Below are 18,867 nucleotides of genomic sequence, written 5' to 3'. Positions count from 1 at the left end.
TCTGCCACATCATTAAGCAAATACTTCATCATTTAGGGAAATACATTTCTTCACTTTCTTGCCAAGAGCCAGAGCAGACTGACACCAGTATGATGAGAGGGTAACAAAATGGCGACAGAGGGTGTATCAGGGGCTCAAGAATGAGCAGAAAACTGTTTTACGTGGATGAAACCAACAGATGATTACCAACAGACCGATTAGCGAGCTTTAGAGTGACGGGTAGGGGAAGTTTCTTGTGTCCTGCTGTCTGCATTAATGCTGAGATAAGCTGAGCATCCCCTGGCACATTCAGCCTGCATTATCTAATAATATTTACGCTTCTGACGTCTCCTTTAATTTGGTGGAGAACGTGTTTGCGAGGAGCCTCCAGAAGGAAGAATCAGTGATTTAAGGATGAAGCAAACTATTCATTCACCTCCTGTTGTCTGTAATTATTCTAATACCACTTGTATGCTATCGTATTGGTGATGAATGTGTCTAGAAACTGAAGACGTTGTGTCTGAGGTCACTTCTCGTTATCTACCAGCTACAATTTCATCTACTCGTGTTCAGGATGAAGCCAAAAATCATTACTGTTGCTAAATGTGTTTATTTTGCTCAAACTGAAGCTCCAGACAAATGACAAAATAAGGAAAGGCAAAGAAAAGTTAGCAAGCCTCCATGACCGCGGTTGAACCGTGAATCACCTAATCGTGAGGACAAACGGATCACAGTCCGTTTGGAGATGTTTCAAACAGAGAGGCCTCTTCATCGCACATCGCAGGGATCGTACACTTGAGTCTTCGAACCAGATGTTCGAGCCGGGAGACCAATTAAAGGGCGTTTGGAAGCGATGGAAAAGCGGACAGGCAGAATGCTGTGTGACCAGTCTCTTTGGGTCAGATGGATGGGCCTGACCTTTGACCGCACGACCTCACCTCTTGGCCTTCTTCTCCTTCAAGATCTTCTTGCTCTCCTCTCGCCTCCGCTTGTTGACAGGGTTGCGCGGGTCATAGATCTCGAAGGTGTCCTCGTCATGCACGTTGGCGTCCTTGACTTTTCTGGATTGCTCGTCAAACTGCAGAACGTGGCCCATCCTAAATCAGACAAAGACAGGGGGCGAAGCGAGTTCAAAGGATGGCGGCGAGAGCAGCTATTAAATCACAGCTCTGTTTCGTTAGGGTTCAAGAACAAAATCAAAAAGGGACCAAACCTCCACCAGGATGACAAAGTTCTTTTCATACTTCTCACCTGTTACCAATGAACCTGTTTACCTGTGGAATGTTTCCAACTGGGATTTATGGAGCGTTCCATAAAGACCATGTGCAATTTTTCCATTCCTTTGCTGCCCCAATGAACTCATCTGTGTGGCAGTATTGATGGAAGCAACAGCCAGGTCTTCATGCATTTTAAAGCCTGCTATCAAACGATTACCTTCTACAGATTTTCTATTACTTCAGCTGCTGACAGGAGGTAATAATGGAGCTTTAGGGCAGCCCTAATTATTCCTCAGTATGGCATCAGGGGAAAAAATGAAAATCTACTGTAAACTGTCAGCAGCCGGATTTATGATCGGCAAAGACAACACAGACATTAGCTCAGCCGCTAGCACATTAATACGACTTAAACTCAAGTGATGAGCACTGGAAACATGGCCGCTGACGTCACGAACCATTTTGATTTACCTGTAGGGAATATCGACATAACGTGACAATAACGTTGGATTATTTTTCAGGAGCTTTTCCAAGGCTTTTAGGACACTTTTATGGTTATTAGACTGCAAAAAGAAACTACAGGAAATTAGAGGGAGGGGTGTGACCTGGAATGGTCGTCTCAGCATGAAATCAACCCGGGGACCTTGCGACTAGACCAGGACAGCCCGGTGTTGAACTCGAATGATGATCTTTTAATGCCATTGATGAGCAGCAGTGCACAGCAGCCTGCATTGTGTAGGTCTGGCTGTGCATTTTGTGTCCACACACACCGCCGAGTGTTTGAAATTCCTGCATCAGTGGTATAGTCTCTGGTGAACCTTGTTAAATAGTTTGCATTTGATGACTTGTCTGCTGCGTGTTGCACGTGGCGTGTGTCTGGCTGCGTCTGGGTGTGTTGCTGGTAACTGCGTTGAATTTGAAAGCTGCAGGAGTTATGACAGCGCTTCTAGAATGTCGTGGCTAGACACCGGGCAGGCTCCTGCAGCGTGAGCAGGGCTCCTCCGATAATTTGTCTAACAGCCTCGGTGTTGACAGACAACCTCAGAACTGCGCACCGCTATGGTGCATTTCAGGCTTATCAAGAACGCTGCGGGATTATAACATGCTGTCTTTAACTCATTTTCCTTTTGGATGGGGCGAAGGGATACCAGGCAGACTCTGCATTGAAAGTGTGGAGGTTCTGTGTGTTGGCTGAGACCGTGACGAGGGGGGGATAGGAGGGGGGAGGAAGAGGGGAGCAGAATTTTGTAGACGCAGACACAGATGGAATAGTTTACCTCCTCTGGCCCAGACTTGACTTTGAAAGTCTGACCTGTTGTAACCCGTGGTTCTGTTCGCAGCACTCCTAGAGTGGCACACGCTTCCCGCTGGCGTTCTCCTTTGGCTGCTTTGCTACTGTCCCTCTCCCCCCCTCCCCATCGCACACCACTGCGGGCGGCACTGAGACGTCTACAGTCAGGAGAGGCTCCAGGGGTAAGCCGAGGCCTCCCTAAAATTCATTAGGCCACCCCTCTGACACACAGACTGCACATCAAGAGGGCTCCTCAAGACTAATAGCAACTACAGATTTTGTTATTTTAAATCTCACACAGACACTTTGCTCATATTAAAACACATGGTATTCATTTCAATCCCCGGCTCTTAGTTAGGCTTCAAGATCTACGGTGAAAACACAGCGTCAGGGCTGATTTCCTGATGGCCGGTCCGGTGGCTACGCGTGCGTTGAGACACACACACGCGCGCACACACACACATTTACGACTTGAACTTTTGCACACATTTATCCGGACCTGAAGTCAGCTTTGGATCTGCTTAAACTTTGGTTTCATCGTTCAAACTACATTGAGTTTTATTTATCTGAATGGCTCGATTAGGCTGCTGCTTTATAATAAATAATTCAATTTGCGGTGATGACTGTGAGGGCATCAATAAGAATAACACTCCAGTAACGATCCAGCCGAGGCCAATGAAAAAAAAGCCCCGCTGTGCATTTTTTTCCCCTTGTTGGCCTGTCATGCTCGTCCGTAAAAAACACAACTGGGCCAAAGTGTTTTTTTAAACTCTGGGGAGCTCTCAGGACTGCAGTCTGCTCACATGCTGCTGCAAATATTCAAAAGAAAGTGGTGTCATTAGTCTAAAGTTTAGGACGAACGTTCCCATGGCAGCTACTACATTCAGTCTTGCGCTGTTTTCCTTTTCTTGCGCTGACAGCGCTGTGGTGGAAATGAAAAAGATGTCTGGCGTTTCTTCGTTTAATGCGAGATGAATGGAGCTGACACGGACTCCTGGTGGACGGGGGGGCTTTTAAAATTCATTTGTGGTGGCCTGTTATTGCAAAATTAGTTACCTGTGCTTGCTGAGACAAGACAAAGGAATGTTTACATCATAATGCACTCCTAAAGCACTGCGGGAAGTATGATGTCGCGTAAGGTAAGAAGCCTCTGAGCATTATGTCGTTGGCACTAAATGTGCAGTTTTCTGGTTTGTGTCGTTCTTCCGCAGCCGTGACGCAGATGAGGTTTTGTGCAGTAGAGCCTTGCCAGCCTTGCTCACCATCCTTTGTCATCGTCTTCTTCGTCGTCGTCCTCCACAGCTTCCTCCGGTGCGTCAGCGATGGCTGAAGTCAGTTTTGTCTTGAAACTGTTGAGGAGAGCCAGAGTCTGCCAAAGAGGACAGAAATGATTGACACGACGTAACAAAACCCCAACAGCCTCCTGACATGACGTGTTGCGTTATTTCACCTGCTGTTCTCTGTTTGACCCTTTCTGTTTTTGTTTTCGGAGACCGTCGTACTGCTTTCGGCCCTCCAGATACTCCGCCACGGCCTCGCTGGATGGCTTTTTCTCTAGAGGAGAATCACTGTATGTTATTTAAGTCTATGAAAGCGGGCAGGATGGATGAAGATGAGAGGAGATTGAGGTGATGAAGCTCCCGTGCGTGACCTGTCGCCATGAGGAGAGAGGGGAACCGATTGCCTTCAATCTGCTGTCAACCTTCTGAGAGATGTTCAGAGAATTCTGATTCTCACCTTCCTTGGTGAGAAAGTTAAAAAACAACAACCCAACTTTAAAATTGATGTCTGACAGGCAAGAAAAAGCTTCTCCTATCGGGAACAGAGAACATATATCTTCAGAAAATACTTTAATCTATTCCTGAAACACTTAGATTGCACAGCTTTACTGTATTATCTTTTGATTTACCACTTTCTCCAATTATAAATTCAATAACAAAGGGAATTAAGTGGTTTAGTATATAAAACTGTGCACTGCGGTAACTACAAATTAAGGCTTCTGTGAATTATGACAGGCTGAGAGAGTAAAGTTGCAGGACTGACGCCAGTGCTGGGAATAATTTTCCACCTCTGCAGCGTGTGTGATGTAGCCTCTCATCATGAATGAACGGGGAGACAATCAGTGTGCTGACACGGGTGTCTCAGGCAGTTAATGCTTGTGTAAATCTCCCAGCTCAGACTGTGCTCGGCCTGTGAAGTCACAGAATGGCAGACGGTGAGCACAGTCTGCTGGCTGCTGCGACGCTGCCTTTCCACAACAGACCGTGATGTCACGTACAAACATACGGCGAGCCACGCCGCAACATCGCGCCGCTGGGCCAGCCAGGCCCCCTCCTGACTGGACACTGTGTCCCACCTTCACCTGCACCAAATGTATGATGCAACTGAGAAAACTGTTTCATCTTTCTTTGAAACCTTTGTCTTAGCAACCCTGCTAAGTTGTGCCGCTTATTTCTTCAATGCTGGGCGTTACATATGTTAAACTCAGCTATTATACGTCCGCCACACAGGACAGGAAAGCAATGCAAATTCAAGCACTTGCTTCACAAATCCAAAAAGTCTGAAGGTTTTCCTGCTGTGCCTGACTGCACGACCCTGGGGTATATTCACAACGTGCAGTTACAGATGTCATCTGGGCTGGAAATGGCCTGGCATCCTCTGGAAGAAGCCAGGGCTCAACCTGCTGACATGACCCTGGAGTAGCTGCACAAATAGCCACAAAACGCAAAAATGCTCACAGGATTGTGTTTTAGGGGGATATATATTAATCTGAGGACATGAAGAGACACCGGAAACAAAATTTATTCTATTCTGCAGCAAAGCAGCTGTTTCAGTCTCTGTGATTGACAATGCTTAAACCCTTTAGTTTCTATTCTACTGTTTATTTTATAATCCTAAGAGGTCCCCCAACCGTGATCTAAATTAAGGACAAAGCAGAATGGCACAGAAAAAAGTTGGGGATGTCTTCTCTCCTGCCGAAGGGGAAAAAATCCCCCCCCCTTTTGATTTATGGGACCAACAAGTGATCACCTTCCACCCCTGGATCCCCCCTCCTGCTCTACCTCCCTTCTCCAACCTATGACATGCTGGATGCTGACTGATGATGCCCTGAGGTCCTACATGGAGATCACACAACACCTTCTCCAGCTGTTGTCACTAACTACTATCTTTGAGTTTGATGCCCTTTCTAACTACATTCCTCCTCTCTCCTGTCACCGGGGCTCAGGGGTCTACAAATCAAGCCGCTGATGTTGTAGCAACAGAAGGCTGTTGTGGACGACTAATGCCTCTAATACAGGAGAAAAAGCTCCTCCTTTTTTTGTTAATCAACTGCTTCTCAAAGGAAAGTCAAACAGCGAGCAGCTTCCTGGCTGCATGTCTGCACAACCTTTAGACTCAGTTATAGTAAAATAGAAAAACGAAGAAGATTCCTTTTAAAAATCAATACAATTTTTGTGACTTTCTGTGCAGAAATGATTAAAATGCCAATTAAATCACAAACTCAATGTCCAAACTGTCTTCAGCCACGGAGACCTTGGCAGTACCTCCAGCCGGCCTCCCAACCGCAGACAACATGTAGCCGCGCCAGCTCGCGACCTTTATATCCGCTTCTTCACCTGCATGAATGTCCGGGAGACTCGGCCCGGCCAGCTGATGTGGCATCGCAACCAAAGAATTTCTACACAAACTGTCAGAGGTTGTCTCAGGTACGCTGATCTGAGCCCTGGTCTTCCTCACGGAGGCCTTGAATTCACTGCAGGGTCAGCAAATGCTTATTTTTATAGAAATTTGACATTTCAGATGGATTTTATAGGTCCTTGTAATGAATGGGTCTGGTAGGCAAGGTACAAAAATAATTTTCTTAGACCAAAAATCATTCTAGACAGACATTTTTGGCACTTTCCCCTCAAATGTCACTTGTAAACATTTGATCTATAATGATAAATTGTCATTACTTTGCACCTCAGAGCAAATTATTTAGTCTCTGAGGAGGAAAGTCAGAATAAATCAAACAATCCGGGCGTTATTCTACCAGTATAGAATCACATTTACACATCCCTAATTGTGTCTACTGAATATCTGTGCTTAGTATTTTCAACTTCATTCATCCGAGTATCCTGTAATAAACATATCTTGCTTAAAAATCGCTCAATGTCAGAGCTTTCTAATCCTCATCGTCGTGGGTAATTGAGGTTTCAAATATCGAGCTGGACCAACTATATGCAAAAGGAGACGGCAAGAAAAACCGCAGAGGCTTAACCTGTATAATATCTAAATAGGATAAAGAGAGCTGCCACATCATTTAGGCTGGCGTTTGAATGGACAGTGGTTTCAGAACGGCTCTTATTTTTGGCTCTGGTACCAAACATTTGTGCCAAGACAGTAAAAGCCAGACTGCAGGACCACGCTGCGATTCGTGTGATGAAACCTCAAGTGATGCCTTTCTTCACTTCAAAAAAGGTAAAAGAGATATATATAATGAGCGACTGGTGCATGCTGAAGCAACGCTTTTGGTTTTTGAATCAAATTAAATGTAGGTTGTGCTTAGGGGGCGGTGGAGAGTCCAGTCGCATCTGCAGAATTAAGACAACCTAAGACGCCAATTCCATCTAAGACGCCTGCATTAATTAAGAGCAGCAGACAGCAGGCTGTTGCTATCATTCTGTATGGTATATGTCAATATACACAAACTTCACAGCCAAATTCTGACTCCTCCTGTGTGCTATTTAAAGAAACGGAAGCCGTGGAGCGTGTGCAAAGAATGGGATGGGATCCATAAAGAGTCAAACTTGGCTCCAGAAATCAGTCAGTGGATGTACCATTTATATACAGAGTACCAGGTGTGCTAACTTTAAAGCCTGCTAACGGTTTAAAGACCTGAGCCGACGTTTATAGATGCTGTTGGTGTGTCAGGAAACACCGGTTATCCTCATTCAACCAGGAGGATGATTTAGGTTTTAAGTGATGGTGAACTGACTCTGTGTGTGACTTCAGTGGGATAAGATAAAACAAATCCTCGCCACAGTCTTCCTCTGTGGCTAAGCTCCGCTTGAAGATTTACAGCGTTCGAGCAGACATCCGTCTCCCCTGCAGTGGCCGCTGGCCCATGACATCTAAGAATTCTATTTAATAGAATTAACTTGTGCTTCCAACATGGAAACGTAATGAGGAACTCTTAAAAGAAACTCCTGCCCCCGGGTAAGCTGCCAGAGACACACAAAACAAAGGTTCCTGGCAGAGTTTAAATAGCTGGGAAGATAATGGAGGAGCTTAGGCTAGATTCCACTCAGAGTAACAATGCCGGGCTGTTACTGACTCAACACTCCAGTTAATAACCGGGTCTTTAAAGAGAAGGCCTTTTTCTGCTTAGTATGTTTATAGAAACAGCAGATATCACTAAGAGCAGGACATTAAACCCGACTCACCGACAGAATGAGCTAATCTGACTATTAAAGCACAATGTAATGATTGTATTGAATGCGTTTTCAAGAAAAGTCTTGAACCAATCAGCAACAATGTCCAGAGAGAGCTCAGGGTCTGTGCTTAAGAACACAAACCTGTGTTTTTTTTTTTAGAGATTTAGAAAAGAGATTCTAATCAAAAAAAAAAAAAAAAAAAATCCCAGGATATTCTTGTATTCTTTGGCTGATTCCTTCATCCCACAAACTATTGTCCTTTGTTACAAACACCCAAACAAACACAAGCTTACCTCCGGACCAAAGTGGTTAGGGTCATTAAAAAACTGAAAGACATTGTGACACACGGAGAACCAACTTGACAAGCTCTGGGGGCAATTTGTCTTTCTACAGAAAGAGTGCAAACAAACACAACGGGACTGATGTGCAGCAATGGCAGCCGCTCAAGTATCTGCACTCCCACGACTCTCTGTGAGCTTCAATCGAAAAATGCAGAGCCTCGAGGGGCTAAAGAAACAGACTGCAACTTAATGTCACAGACACACACAGACACACACAGACACACACCACCTTTTGTTCTCACTGAAGTCTCCATAATCTCCCTCAAATGTCATTAAGATGCACCTCAGTGTGGTCACACACGGTGCAGAACCAGCAGCTCAGATACCAACAGCACACACTTCCATCGGTTTATCTGTGCACGTACCCTCTTTGACTGGGTCTTCAGCTGGTTTTGAACTTTCTTCCTTCCGTTGCTTTATCGCCTGGAGTTCTTTCTTCAGCTGTCGCACCTCTTTCCGCAATTCGTCGCTGTGAAATGAGAAATTAGGGTGAGCGATTTAAGCCCTGCATATGTAACCAAAAGGGAGTAAAGATGGAGGACAGAGCAACAGGTTTACAGGTAAATCTGAAGAAATAAGGACCAGAAAATAGCTTAAGCAGGCTCCAAACCTGCCATCAACTGTTTTAAGTTGTTACGCCACTCAAAATGTAATAGTCCTGGTTAATTATGTGGTTTATAAAACATAAAAAGCTGTGTGTCAGAGCGAAGAATGCACGTTAAAGGTTTGTAGCGCTCTAATAAATTTGATGGAGTCATAATAAAGTAATTGCCCTCATCTCCAGGCTCCTGGACAGCACCAGAATGAGCGTCGTGCTTCAGCGGAGTTAAGTCCGCTGAGAGAACAAAGTCTGAATCGACGCGGCATTACCTGTATTAGCGATATTTAGAAGAAATCGTGCATGAAAAATTATGATTTGGTAATTGCCCATAATAGAACAAAGTTTCGGGATGCTAGCCTTGTATTGAACTGGTTGGTTCAGAGTTGTTGGTTCAGTGCGGGAACTCAAACAAGCATGGCGTCCTCTGCTGGTTATCAAGTGAAATTGCAGATCAACGAGAAAGACGCCCCCCCCCCCATATCATTACAAAATTCTCTAAAACAAATTTGAAATAAGATGATAAAATTCTGATTTGCAAGTCATGACCAAAATTGATCAATGATGGTCAACAAGTATAAAGAGAATATGTCCCAAATTAAGCCGTCAGTCACCCTTGGTAGATCTGAGGTCAAGCGATATAGTAAAGCTGCCCAGTTGTTGCAAAAGAGGGTCACACATCTTTTTTGGATTTTGTCACAACACATCTGAGGTCATCAGATTAATTTCTGAGCAAGAATAAAGACCATGTGTTATTTCATGCTGTGTGCAATAAACTACTATATAAACATCCTGTGACACACGATACACCGCTGCAAAATGCTGGTGAAGTCATGAAAACAGTTATTCTTTCCACAAGGCATGATAATAAACATTGCAGGTACCACTCGTGTCCAGTGAGTGACTGCTAAAGGAGAAAATGGTGTCTGTAAATCAAGGTCTCATCCTCGGTCCTAAGTGGTCCAAGGCCTAACTCATGCTTGGTAATTGGTCATCTGTGCACTGGCCAACTTTGCTGGTCATTACTCCTTGACTGAGATTAAAGCCAGTTGTGAAAATATGATAAATTAGCAATTTTTTTTTTTTAAATGCCAGGCAGTTTTTAAAGACATGTACAGCAGGTAAAAACAACTGAAGCTCCTCCAGAACAAACAATGGCGGCCAAAAAAACAAGCCGTTTTTCCCATCCTATGGGGCATTCCACAAATGATGACACAATCTGCAACGTGCAGTGGTTGACATATTCATATTCTGAAGACATTTCAATGCCGGAAGAGGAGGACAGGACAACCAGCATGGTTAGAACTGCAAAATGCCCATGATTGATCATTTTTGGCTAAGCTGCTAACAGCAGCGACAGACACCATCCATTAGCATAAACTTCAGAAAGTAAGGCTCAACTCAGGATCCAAGCAGAAGAGCCAGAGGACACCACTGGGATAAGGGGAGGTCTGGTCCAATGCTTGAACCTTTGGCCAGGTTTAACGTACAGTATCCATCAGATATTTAAAAAAGAAAATCCTAATGAGTCCCCTTTAAGAGCTGTATTGATGTCACATTTCTCCCTTGTTAGTCTCCCTGCTGCTCCTGAGGACACACATGAGGAATCAGTCAGACACACAGTTGTTAGTACTTTTTCTTTAAAAAAATTTAAAAAAAAAAATGGTTTGGCTGAATCCAAACCAAGCAGCCAAGAGCGAAACTTGTTGGCAGCGTTGGACTTTGCTCGCAGAGGGAAGTCTGTTCAGCTCCGTCTAGGAGCAACGGCAACACAGCACTTTTTACAATACACACTCAGTGTTCCTAGTCAGTGTGTTGATGCAAAGCTGGGTAAAACTGACCTAATAATTTACTACTCGTGCCACAATTCTTAATCTTACATCAGGTAAAATGTTTGGTCACACAGAAATAAGGGGTTAAAATCAAAAAACACACAGATGGTGATTATTTAATTATGTCACTAACTGGCCCAAATGAAGAAAATTAGCCTTTACTTGTTAAATTCTGATTTCTTTTCTCATCCAGAGCTCATACAAGTCAAGGAAGTGAAGAGTTAACAGAAATTCCATGATGCTTGCAGAGGCAGCTACGCAACTGTTCCAGCTTTCTCAAAAGAGCTGAAGCCTTCAAGCTGTTCTCCAAGTTTCTCCAGCTGATAATATATTTTTACAGCATTTACGTCTCGGTCGGTTTGCATTTTAAATAGTCAAACAAACAGGTCATCTCTCTGGATTAGTTATGAAAATCAGCAGAATAAAACTGTAAAGTTCATGTGCAGGAAAGTGAAACCTCCCCGTGACTCTGGTCTCTCACTAAATGTGCTGTCAACATAAACTCCTGCATTTCCATGTGTAATATTGACAATAACCAGTTGGATGTGATAATATTTGGTGATGCTACCCATGCCTTGTTTGGCCACATTTTAATATCATATTTATATATTAAGTTAGCCAGTATGTTTGCAGCTTTATATTTCATGTATTTCATGACTGTGATAATAAATAGTAAACAGTGCAATAATGGGCATCAAGAGCCGGATTCATTTACGCAGCAGCTGGGTCAAATACACAGCGAACTGCACCATACATCCACTGATCAAAAGCAAGGAACATTTTGACCTGACTGATCATTTTCTTCCTGCCTCGACGTGCAAATGTGCTGGAAAACAAGACACGTATCCAAGGCGACAGCCAAACAATTGGCTCTGCCGCCACGGTGCCATAAAAAAAAGGGGGGCCGGAACGGACAGTGAAAGTCCCAATAACACCTGCTTAGACACAACGTGTGCCTCAAAAATACAACAATCCCACTATGATTAATAAGTACAAAAACTGCCAAGTAAGCTCCAATTCCCCACTGTGTACTTGCTCTGACTTGTGTTGTGTGGGACAGCTAGGTTTCCCACAATGCCTCTCACCTTAGCCAGTGACGGCAGCAGCAACGGCAGCCAGCTCCAAGTACGTACTTTAGGTCACACGTGCGTACTAAGAAATGAGAAACAGCCATACTTTTCTACTCTCATAGGCTGTCCGTTCCAGTGCGACCTGAGATTTCAGCTCACAGGCTGGTGATTACTCCAACGTTACGGTGTCTAGTATCTAATGAGCGCCTTCAACTTCTATCCATAATTTCTAGAAATTACACCTTTAAAAGGCAACATGCTGGGCACGACCAGCGGGAATGTGAGAATTCTTTTTATGAATCCCTCTCAGTCTTAGTGGCCTGAGTCCACTTGGGGGCTGCCAGCTACTGTCACTCTTGCAGAAAAATATAAAAAAGTGAAACCCAGAGGGCTGCAGATGATTAACTTTTCATAAAGAAAGCATATGACACGACTGGCAGGACACCAAGAACTCTCATGATTCAGAAGTTTTAATACTCTGGTGTCTAGCAAGAGTCTGAGGCTCACACAAGAATTTGACAACTTTAAAAATAGCCCAGTGACTGTATGGCCCTTATACATTTGATTGATTTCCAAACTGGCTTTTTACATATTTTTTTTAAAATATATTTTCTTTCTTAAATTTGATGTTAACACGTGCAACAGGGCCATAATTGGCCACGATATTTTTGTGAATTTAACAAAAACACTAACATTTAACATGTTCACTCTTCTTGAAGTGCAGCATTGGGATGGCAGCAGAAGGGTCTCCCTGCTGTGGGAGACTCAAACACGTCTAATGACTGAGCAAGTGATGTGGATGAATGTGCTAGAAAAACAAAATGGCTGGGCAATCTCCCCTTAGGGGGTGTTCCACGGTTTGGTCCAAAGCCAAGAAGAACTATGAGCTGGAGTGGAGGAGTCTACCCCCCACACAGGAATCTGCATGGCTCTGCAAGCTGCTCTTCATCTTGACCAAAACTCCCCTTAAGCAGCAACTTCTCTGCCTTCCCCCCCGACGGGGTCTTTTTTGTCTCTGGATGCGTCGCTTGTCCGGAGCCGTTTCCAGTCACCAGGTGCCCCATACGGAGCGGATGTGCTACGGAGGGCTGGTGATGTGCGAACCTGGCGGTTCCAAAACATACACAATCCCGCTGCCAAAAACGGGATTATCTCAAAGGGTCTTCTACAACAAAAGCGGGGCAGAATGCTTTTTTGATCCCTGCGACCTTTCCTTGTGACGGCGTCAGGTTATGACCGATGACAAGAGACAGGTGCAGCCAATTAATGCGGAGTGACGCGGCGTCCGGGGGACGCTAACTGGGTCAGGACGAGTGGACCATGTCCAATTTGGGTTAGATCTTCAACTGTCCACAGTGCTGAGAGGAACACTGTTTAAAGAGGAAAACATCCAACCAGGAGGTTTCAAACGAGCCAAATTTGTTGCTTTTCTTGTTTCTTTTTGGGAGAAAACCCAAACATTTAAAGGCATCAGCTGGAGGTCCCCAACGTTGTAATAAAAACAATGAGACTAGAAAACTATCAGCAGTATAACAGCTCAGCAGGACCACTAACCGAGACAAATCACACGCAAGATTTGCATTCCCTCCAGAGCCGATGTGTATGATGAGTGACAACACCTCAACAGAACCAGAACCAGTTATTCTGATGCCAGATACCACAGGACGCCCTCGGGGAGCTCGCGGCGCCCTGTCCTTTGACATCAGAGGTGGTATAATACCGTGTTGATTAAACATAAATATCTGTCAGCCACTGAAAACAGGAAACGCGACATTGCATGCGTCGGTCTGCGCCCAGTGATGGCAGAGCGGGCCGGGCCCTGCTGGCACCAGGAGCTCACTCTGTCCCACAGCCATATGGAAGCATTTTTCTTCCTTCAGTCATGCTCCTTCAGGTTTAACAAAAGCGGCGGCGACCACATACACTGCTTTTGGGACTTCATTCAGTGTGTTTTATAAAGCAGGACCCAGAATGTGGCCCACTTCAGACACAGGAGAGGCCCACTTGAAAAACATCCCAGCAGTTTTAAACAAACTACATAAGTAGCGTACATCTTCCCTATAGTCACTTTTGCTTTCTGGAGATGTTAGCAAGCAAATTCCTCGTAGGTCCAAAGATTTTGTAATCCTGGAATGTTGCAGTGGAAGATTGTCTAGCTGTTGGCGAGCAGAATGAGACAGTTTTGACCTGTAAAAACTCTTTCAGTTTAAGGAGAGTCCCAATATCACTGTTGTCTCAGGAGCATTGATTTTTCAGGAGGGGAAAGAGGCTCTTGGAAATAAAATTTCAACCAAATGAAGTGCAACAACATTGAAAACGACCTTCTATTCACACATATGAAACTCATAATGCTAAAAGCGCATGAAGGGATTGTGAAAACCATCTTTGCTTTTGTAATCTATTTTAGAACAACTATTTTACACGAAGTAATTTTATATTAGCACATACAAAATCAAATTTTCAAGTAAGAGTTCAATTCAAAGATCGCTTGAGGACATAACAGGTATCATCTCCCTCACCTTCAAGCACCTACTAGAGTAGAGCTGAGACATGAATCTGGGTTAATTACATTTGCAACGCAAATAATTTCTATAATGAGGATGAGATGAGACAACAGAAGCTCAGAGAGAGGCATGAGTGTGTCAACACTCTCAGTTGGATGGTGTTTTAGACAAGCAGGTCTTTGTGAACCTCAGAGCGACGAGGCCTGGAAATTTCCATTTTCTAGCAGGTTTACAAAAAGTTACATTTCTTGCTACGTGACTGTTTCGCACTCTCGGAACAGGCGGTTTGTGGAGCTGTGATGCAAGTGACATACATGCAGACAGAAGGATCCCGCTGAGCTGTAAAATACCACAAAAAGTCATTTTCCATCAACTCAAAAATGTTAATTTCTGACAAAGGACCCATAATTCCCTTGTACAAATCAACGCGCGCGAGTGTCAAAAGCATTTAAATGAGATAATTGTCTATTTCAAGAACGATCTTCGTGGATTTCTAACCTTAAAAACGACAGACCGACACCCTGTTCCTGAGTGACTAGACGCCAGCTGGTGTTCTTGCCTGTGCACACAGCAGCTGAAAGCTGAAAGCAGAGCGACAGTGGGAGAGAGAGCGGAGCTCACGCTGCAACAATGCCCCCTTTGTCCCGGGCTAACACTGTACCTACCAGCCTGCCCTTTGATTTCCTGCCAAGACAAACCACCATTGGGTTACAGTTCTTGTAGCAAAACAATCTGCGCTTGTGTTTAATATACTACAGTCTGCCTGCGCCGGGTTGGCTGTCAGTCAGAACTCTCTCACACACTAAACGGTCTGGGGGCCCGCTACTTATTGCATTAGTGTTAATGAGAGAAGGGTATGTTGATTATGAACGCTGAGGGCTACATGAGGATGTGGAGGAGATGCAACTGGCCCAGGCAGCTGCAAAGATAAACCACCCTCTCAATTCTGCTCAGGTTATTGTAACGCTAATGTTGTTGCACCTTTATTTCAGTCACAGGCAGGCATTTGCTTTCTACTTCATCTGGGTCGTGCGGACTCAGAGTGCCAACATTCCTGTTTCAAATAGCACAGGTCCACTGATGTTGGTCCAGTATGTTGCTACTGAGATATGCACGAGTTTGAGGTGTGTGCATGCAGAAACAGAGCTGGGCAATGCGTGGATGCAAATGAGGATCTATATTCACGTTATCGAGAGCTGTAAAGAGCTGCAATTATTCAGATCATTTTTGAGGGTTGGATAATCATAGGCCAACCTGGACATTTAGAAATACACGTTAATGCTTTTGTTGCAGATCTTATGCACAAAGTTTTTCTAAAATAAGATGCTTTCAGAAAAAAAAATCCAAGTTAAATGAGACATAAAAAACAACATTGATCTTTTCATCTGTCCCTCTTTTTTAAAAGCTTGACAGCTCGTAGTTGCCACCGACTTTTACTACAAACTAATCCTTTTCTGCTGTTGACTGTAATGGATGATGTGATGGGTGTCTTGCTACAACTGTCTAGACATCATGTCCATCATATGTTGTGGTCAGATTTGAACAAATCTTTTTGCATGCAAACGCGTGTGTGGTCTCTTCATATGTTCTGTGGATCAGCAGCTCCCCCATCAGGTTGTAATGCGATATTACAACTGGGAAAATACGACTTACGGATTCCAGCAGTTAAAACATGACAGCAAAATAACCCCATCCACCTGCGGGATGTCATTTACATTTCTAAGTAGAAAACCAATCGTACCTGCGGCTGATCTTCTTCTCTCGCTCCTCTTCACCGCGTTCTGTTGATTTCTCTGTTTTTTCTTTCTGTAATTTTTTGCTAATGAGGTCTCTCATCTTCTCCCTGCTCTCAGAGTCATACTCTTCATCTGCATCGCCCTCTTCAATGTCACCATCAGAGTCGTCATCTCCCTGGCGAGAACATGTTCAAATTTATGATCGCTGCCAAAGACGGAGCACAGATAAGGGAAATAATGTTTGGATTTTGCCCTCCATACCTCAGCTGTATCTCCTGATTTCTTCCCTTTCTTCCTGTTAAAGCAGAATTATGTTTTTTTTGTTACAACAAGACAAGAGCACTGCATGTAGGCCAAAGTGTTTAAAACGTACTTCACAGCTGGAACGGAGGACAGTCTGGGATCATCCTTCAGAAGGTCGTGACTACTTTTGCTTTTTCCCTTTAGTGTCTTAAGGCACACACAGATTACAGAGGGCAAGAATATAGAGGTAAGATTTTTAAGTGATTTTCCACTTAAAAAGAACAATAAACTGCATTTACTTTATTACCTCACTGACTTGATTCGTCATCTCCTCATCCTCTTCAGCTTCCTCTCCAAACGATAAAAGACTGAAGTTCCTACATAAATAATATGGTGTTCACACTAAAGCTCTGAAAACAATACTCAAACTTAACTTAGCTAATAGCGTTGCTGCAAAAAAGACTAAAACTATATGTTCAATTTGCTATAGAAATGAACACAAAAACATTAAACTAAACACCGGTCTGCACTGCAACTCTAAAAACCTTTCTTAGATTTCAGGTGAAAGATTCTAAACACTCACTTTGTGGCTTTTGACTGAGATTTCTTATCTTCTTCCTTATCCTTTTTGGGTTTCTTTAAATCCCGAGGGATTATGTCATCAAAAGGGGAATGAAGCACCTGGAGGCAAAAAAAAAAAAAAAAAAGATTTTCTTTTTTATATTTAAAGATGAAACATCTGCTAAACAAGTTTATAAAGACAAAGCAAATACCTCAGCGGTCCTTAGTTTGTGAGGTTTTAGGGGCCTTTCATCACCGTCACATTGGACTTCTGCTAATCTAAGTAGATTGTAAACTGTGTCACCTGTGACCTGAGAAGAAACAGGAAAAACAAAAAGAAAAGCACTGAAAAAGAAACCAAACTGCAGCTTCAGGATCATAAACAAGAACTTCACATTGTCAATGATGTTCGGTGTCCGATATTTGGTTTGCAGTTAGCTTGATTACACATTTGGAATACTGACCTTTCCAAATATGGTGTGTTTATTGTTGAGCTCATCTGCACGTCCCAGGGTGAAGAAAAACTGACTCCCATTGTCATGTGGACCAGCATTTGCCATGGCAACCAAACCCCTTCTAATGAAACGCAATCTGGTGTGAAATTCATCCTGGAAATTTGAACAAAACATCAGATTTATGTCAACGTTACATTTGTTAAACATAATGGCAAAAAATTACAACTCTGACCCTGAATGGCCGCCCATAGATGGACTCTCCTCCTGTTCCTGTTCCTGTTGGATCTCCTCCCTGAATGATGAAATCTTGCACCACTCGGTGAAATATTGTGCCATTATAGTAACCTAAAGAGAAATTCCATACATACAGAGTTTATAAGACAAAATAGAGCTCTGCATATGTGCAATTTCAAACAATTTGTGCAGTTTTCAACTACTTCTCTAAAACTTTTAGGAACTTACTACATTAAAATAAAAATAAATTAATATTCAACAGAAGGAAACCAACTATTCATTGATAGTAAATTCGGTGATCATAAAGCCTTGAATATCAATGTAGTTTAATAAAATACTGTGTTGCAATTGCCTCTGCCTGTAGCTTTAGAAGGAAAACTCATAAAACTGGAAAAGGCAGAGATTTACCTTCCATGCACAGTTGCACAAAATTCCTGCATGCTTTAGGAGCCTCCTTGGACCACAACTCAATATCAATATCACCTGCTGTTGTCTTTAAAAGGACCTAAGAAAACATTACACATCGGTACATGAATTAAACAATTTACACATTATATTTGACAATATGAGTAAAATGCTTTGCAAGTCTCATGTCTCAAATTAATACATGCATTTAAATGTAACGTCAGGGTGTTTGATTAATGGACGAAAAATCAGCGAACTTTTAATGATAAAAACAACACCGAACTTCTAAAGATAGTGCTATGTTATTAGCTGTGTAATAACTATAAACCCTCTTTTGATTTTAAGCGACAAATAGGCGAAAAAGAATCCCGCTCACCTTTCCATTTGTTGGCGGCTCTTGGATATATATATTGCTCATTTTGAAAACGAGAAAATATATTTATGTTATACAAAGGAAACTGAGTGTATTCCTTTGACTGTCTCTGTCGAAATTATGATTCAGTTTTTGTAGGGTAGCTTATTAAATGTTGCGAGTATTAAAAATACAACACTTTTCCCTGTACAGCCATCTTTGTTATACATGTGAGTGTACTGTTTACTTCCGAGTATGTGGGGGAGCACGACATTTTAAACATATGTTTTAAACAACGTTTGGAATATAAAATAATATGAACCACGAATTTAAAATGTACACGTATAATAAATTAAATTCTGGTGACTGACGAACTCCAAGTGCCGTAACAAGAAAACAGAAAATGTCAAGAGTTCTTTCTTAAACCCCGAATGTAAACTTTTGGTTTGGCTCGTGTTACATAATAACAATCCGTCCAAAACGACGACATAGGTTCCACCCAGTTTTAATGGCAAAAACTAGAATTCAGGTACGCGCAAATAAAACATAGATGAAGTTATTGACATGTTTAGACACAGAAGAAATTCTATTTGACATTTTGGGGTCCGTATGTGTTATCTTGCAAGTAAATGTCT

The 18,867-nt window shown here is 43.0% G+C and overlaps 1 protein-coding gene across 1 annotated transcript; it reads right to left on the bottom strand.

The window, feature by feature from the left end:
- Window positions 1–569: 569 nt before the first annotated feature.
- On the bottom strand, window positions 570–18,484 carry cwc27 (CWC27 spliceosome associated cyclophilin). Its single transcript, XM_011604724.2, has 14 exons — window positions 18,257–18,484; window positions 17,884–17,980; window positions 17,474–17,586; window positions 17,251–17,394; window positions 16,999–17,097; window positions 16,809–16,906; window positions 16,533–16,602; window positions 16,356–16,432; window positions 16,244–16,277; window positions 15,988–16,157; window positions 8,608–8,711; window positions 3,935–4,038; window positions 3,747–3,853; window positions 570–1,076 (listed from the first exon to the last, which is right to left on the bottom strand). The coding sequence occupies exons 1-14, from the start codon at window positions 18,296–18,298 to the stop codon at window positions 914–916; spliced, it is 1,422 nt and encodes a 473-aa protein (XP_011603026.1). The 5' UTR covers window positions 18,299–18,484; the 3' UTR covers window positions 570–913.
- Window positions 18,485–18,867: the final 383 nt, after the last annotated feature.

Source organism: Takifugu rubripes, chromosome 6 (genome assembly GCF_901000725.2).
Source record: "Takifugu rubripes chromosome 6, fTakRub1.2, whole genome shotgun sequence".
Taxonomy (NCBI): Eukaryota; Metazoa; Chordata; class Actinopteri; order Tetraodontiformes; family Tetraodontidae; genus Takifugu; species Takifugu rubripes.
The sequence above is the reverse complement of the archived record's forward strand: the minus strand, read 5'-3'. Positions and strand labels throughout refer to the sequence as shown.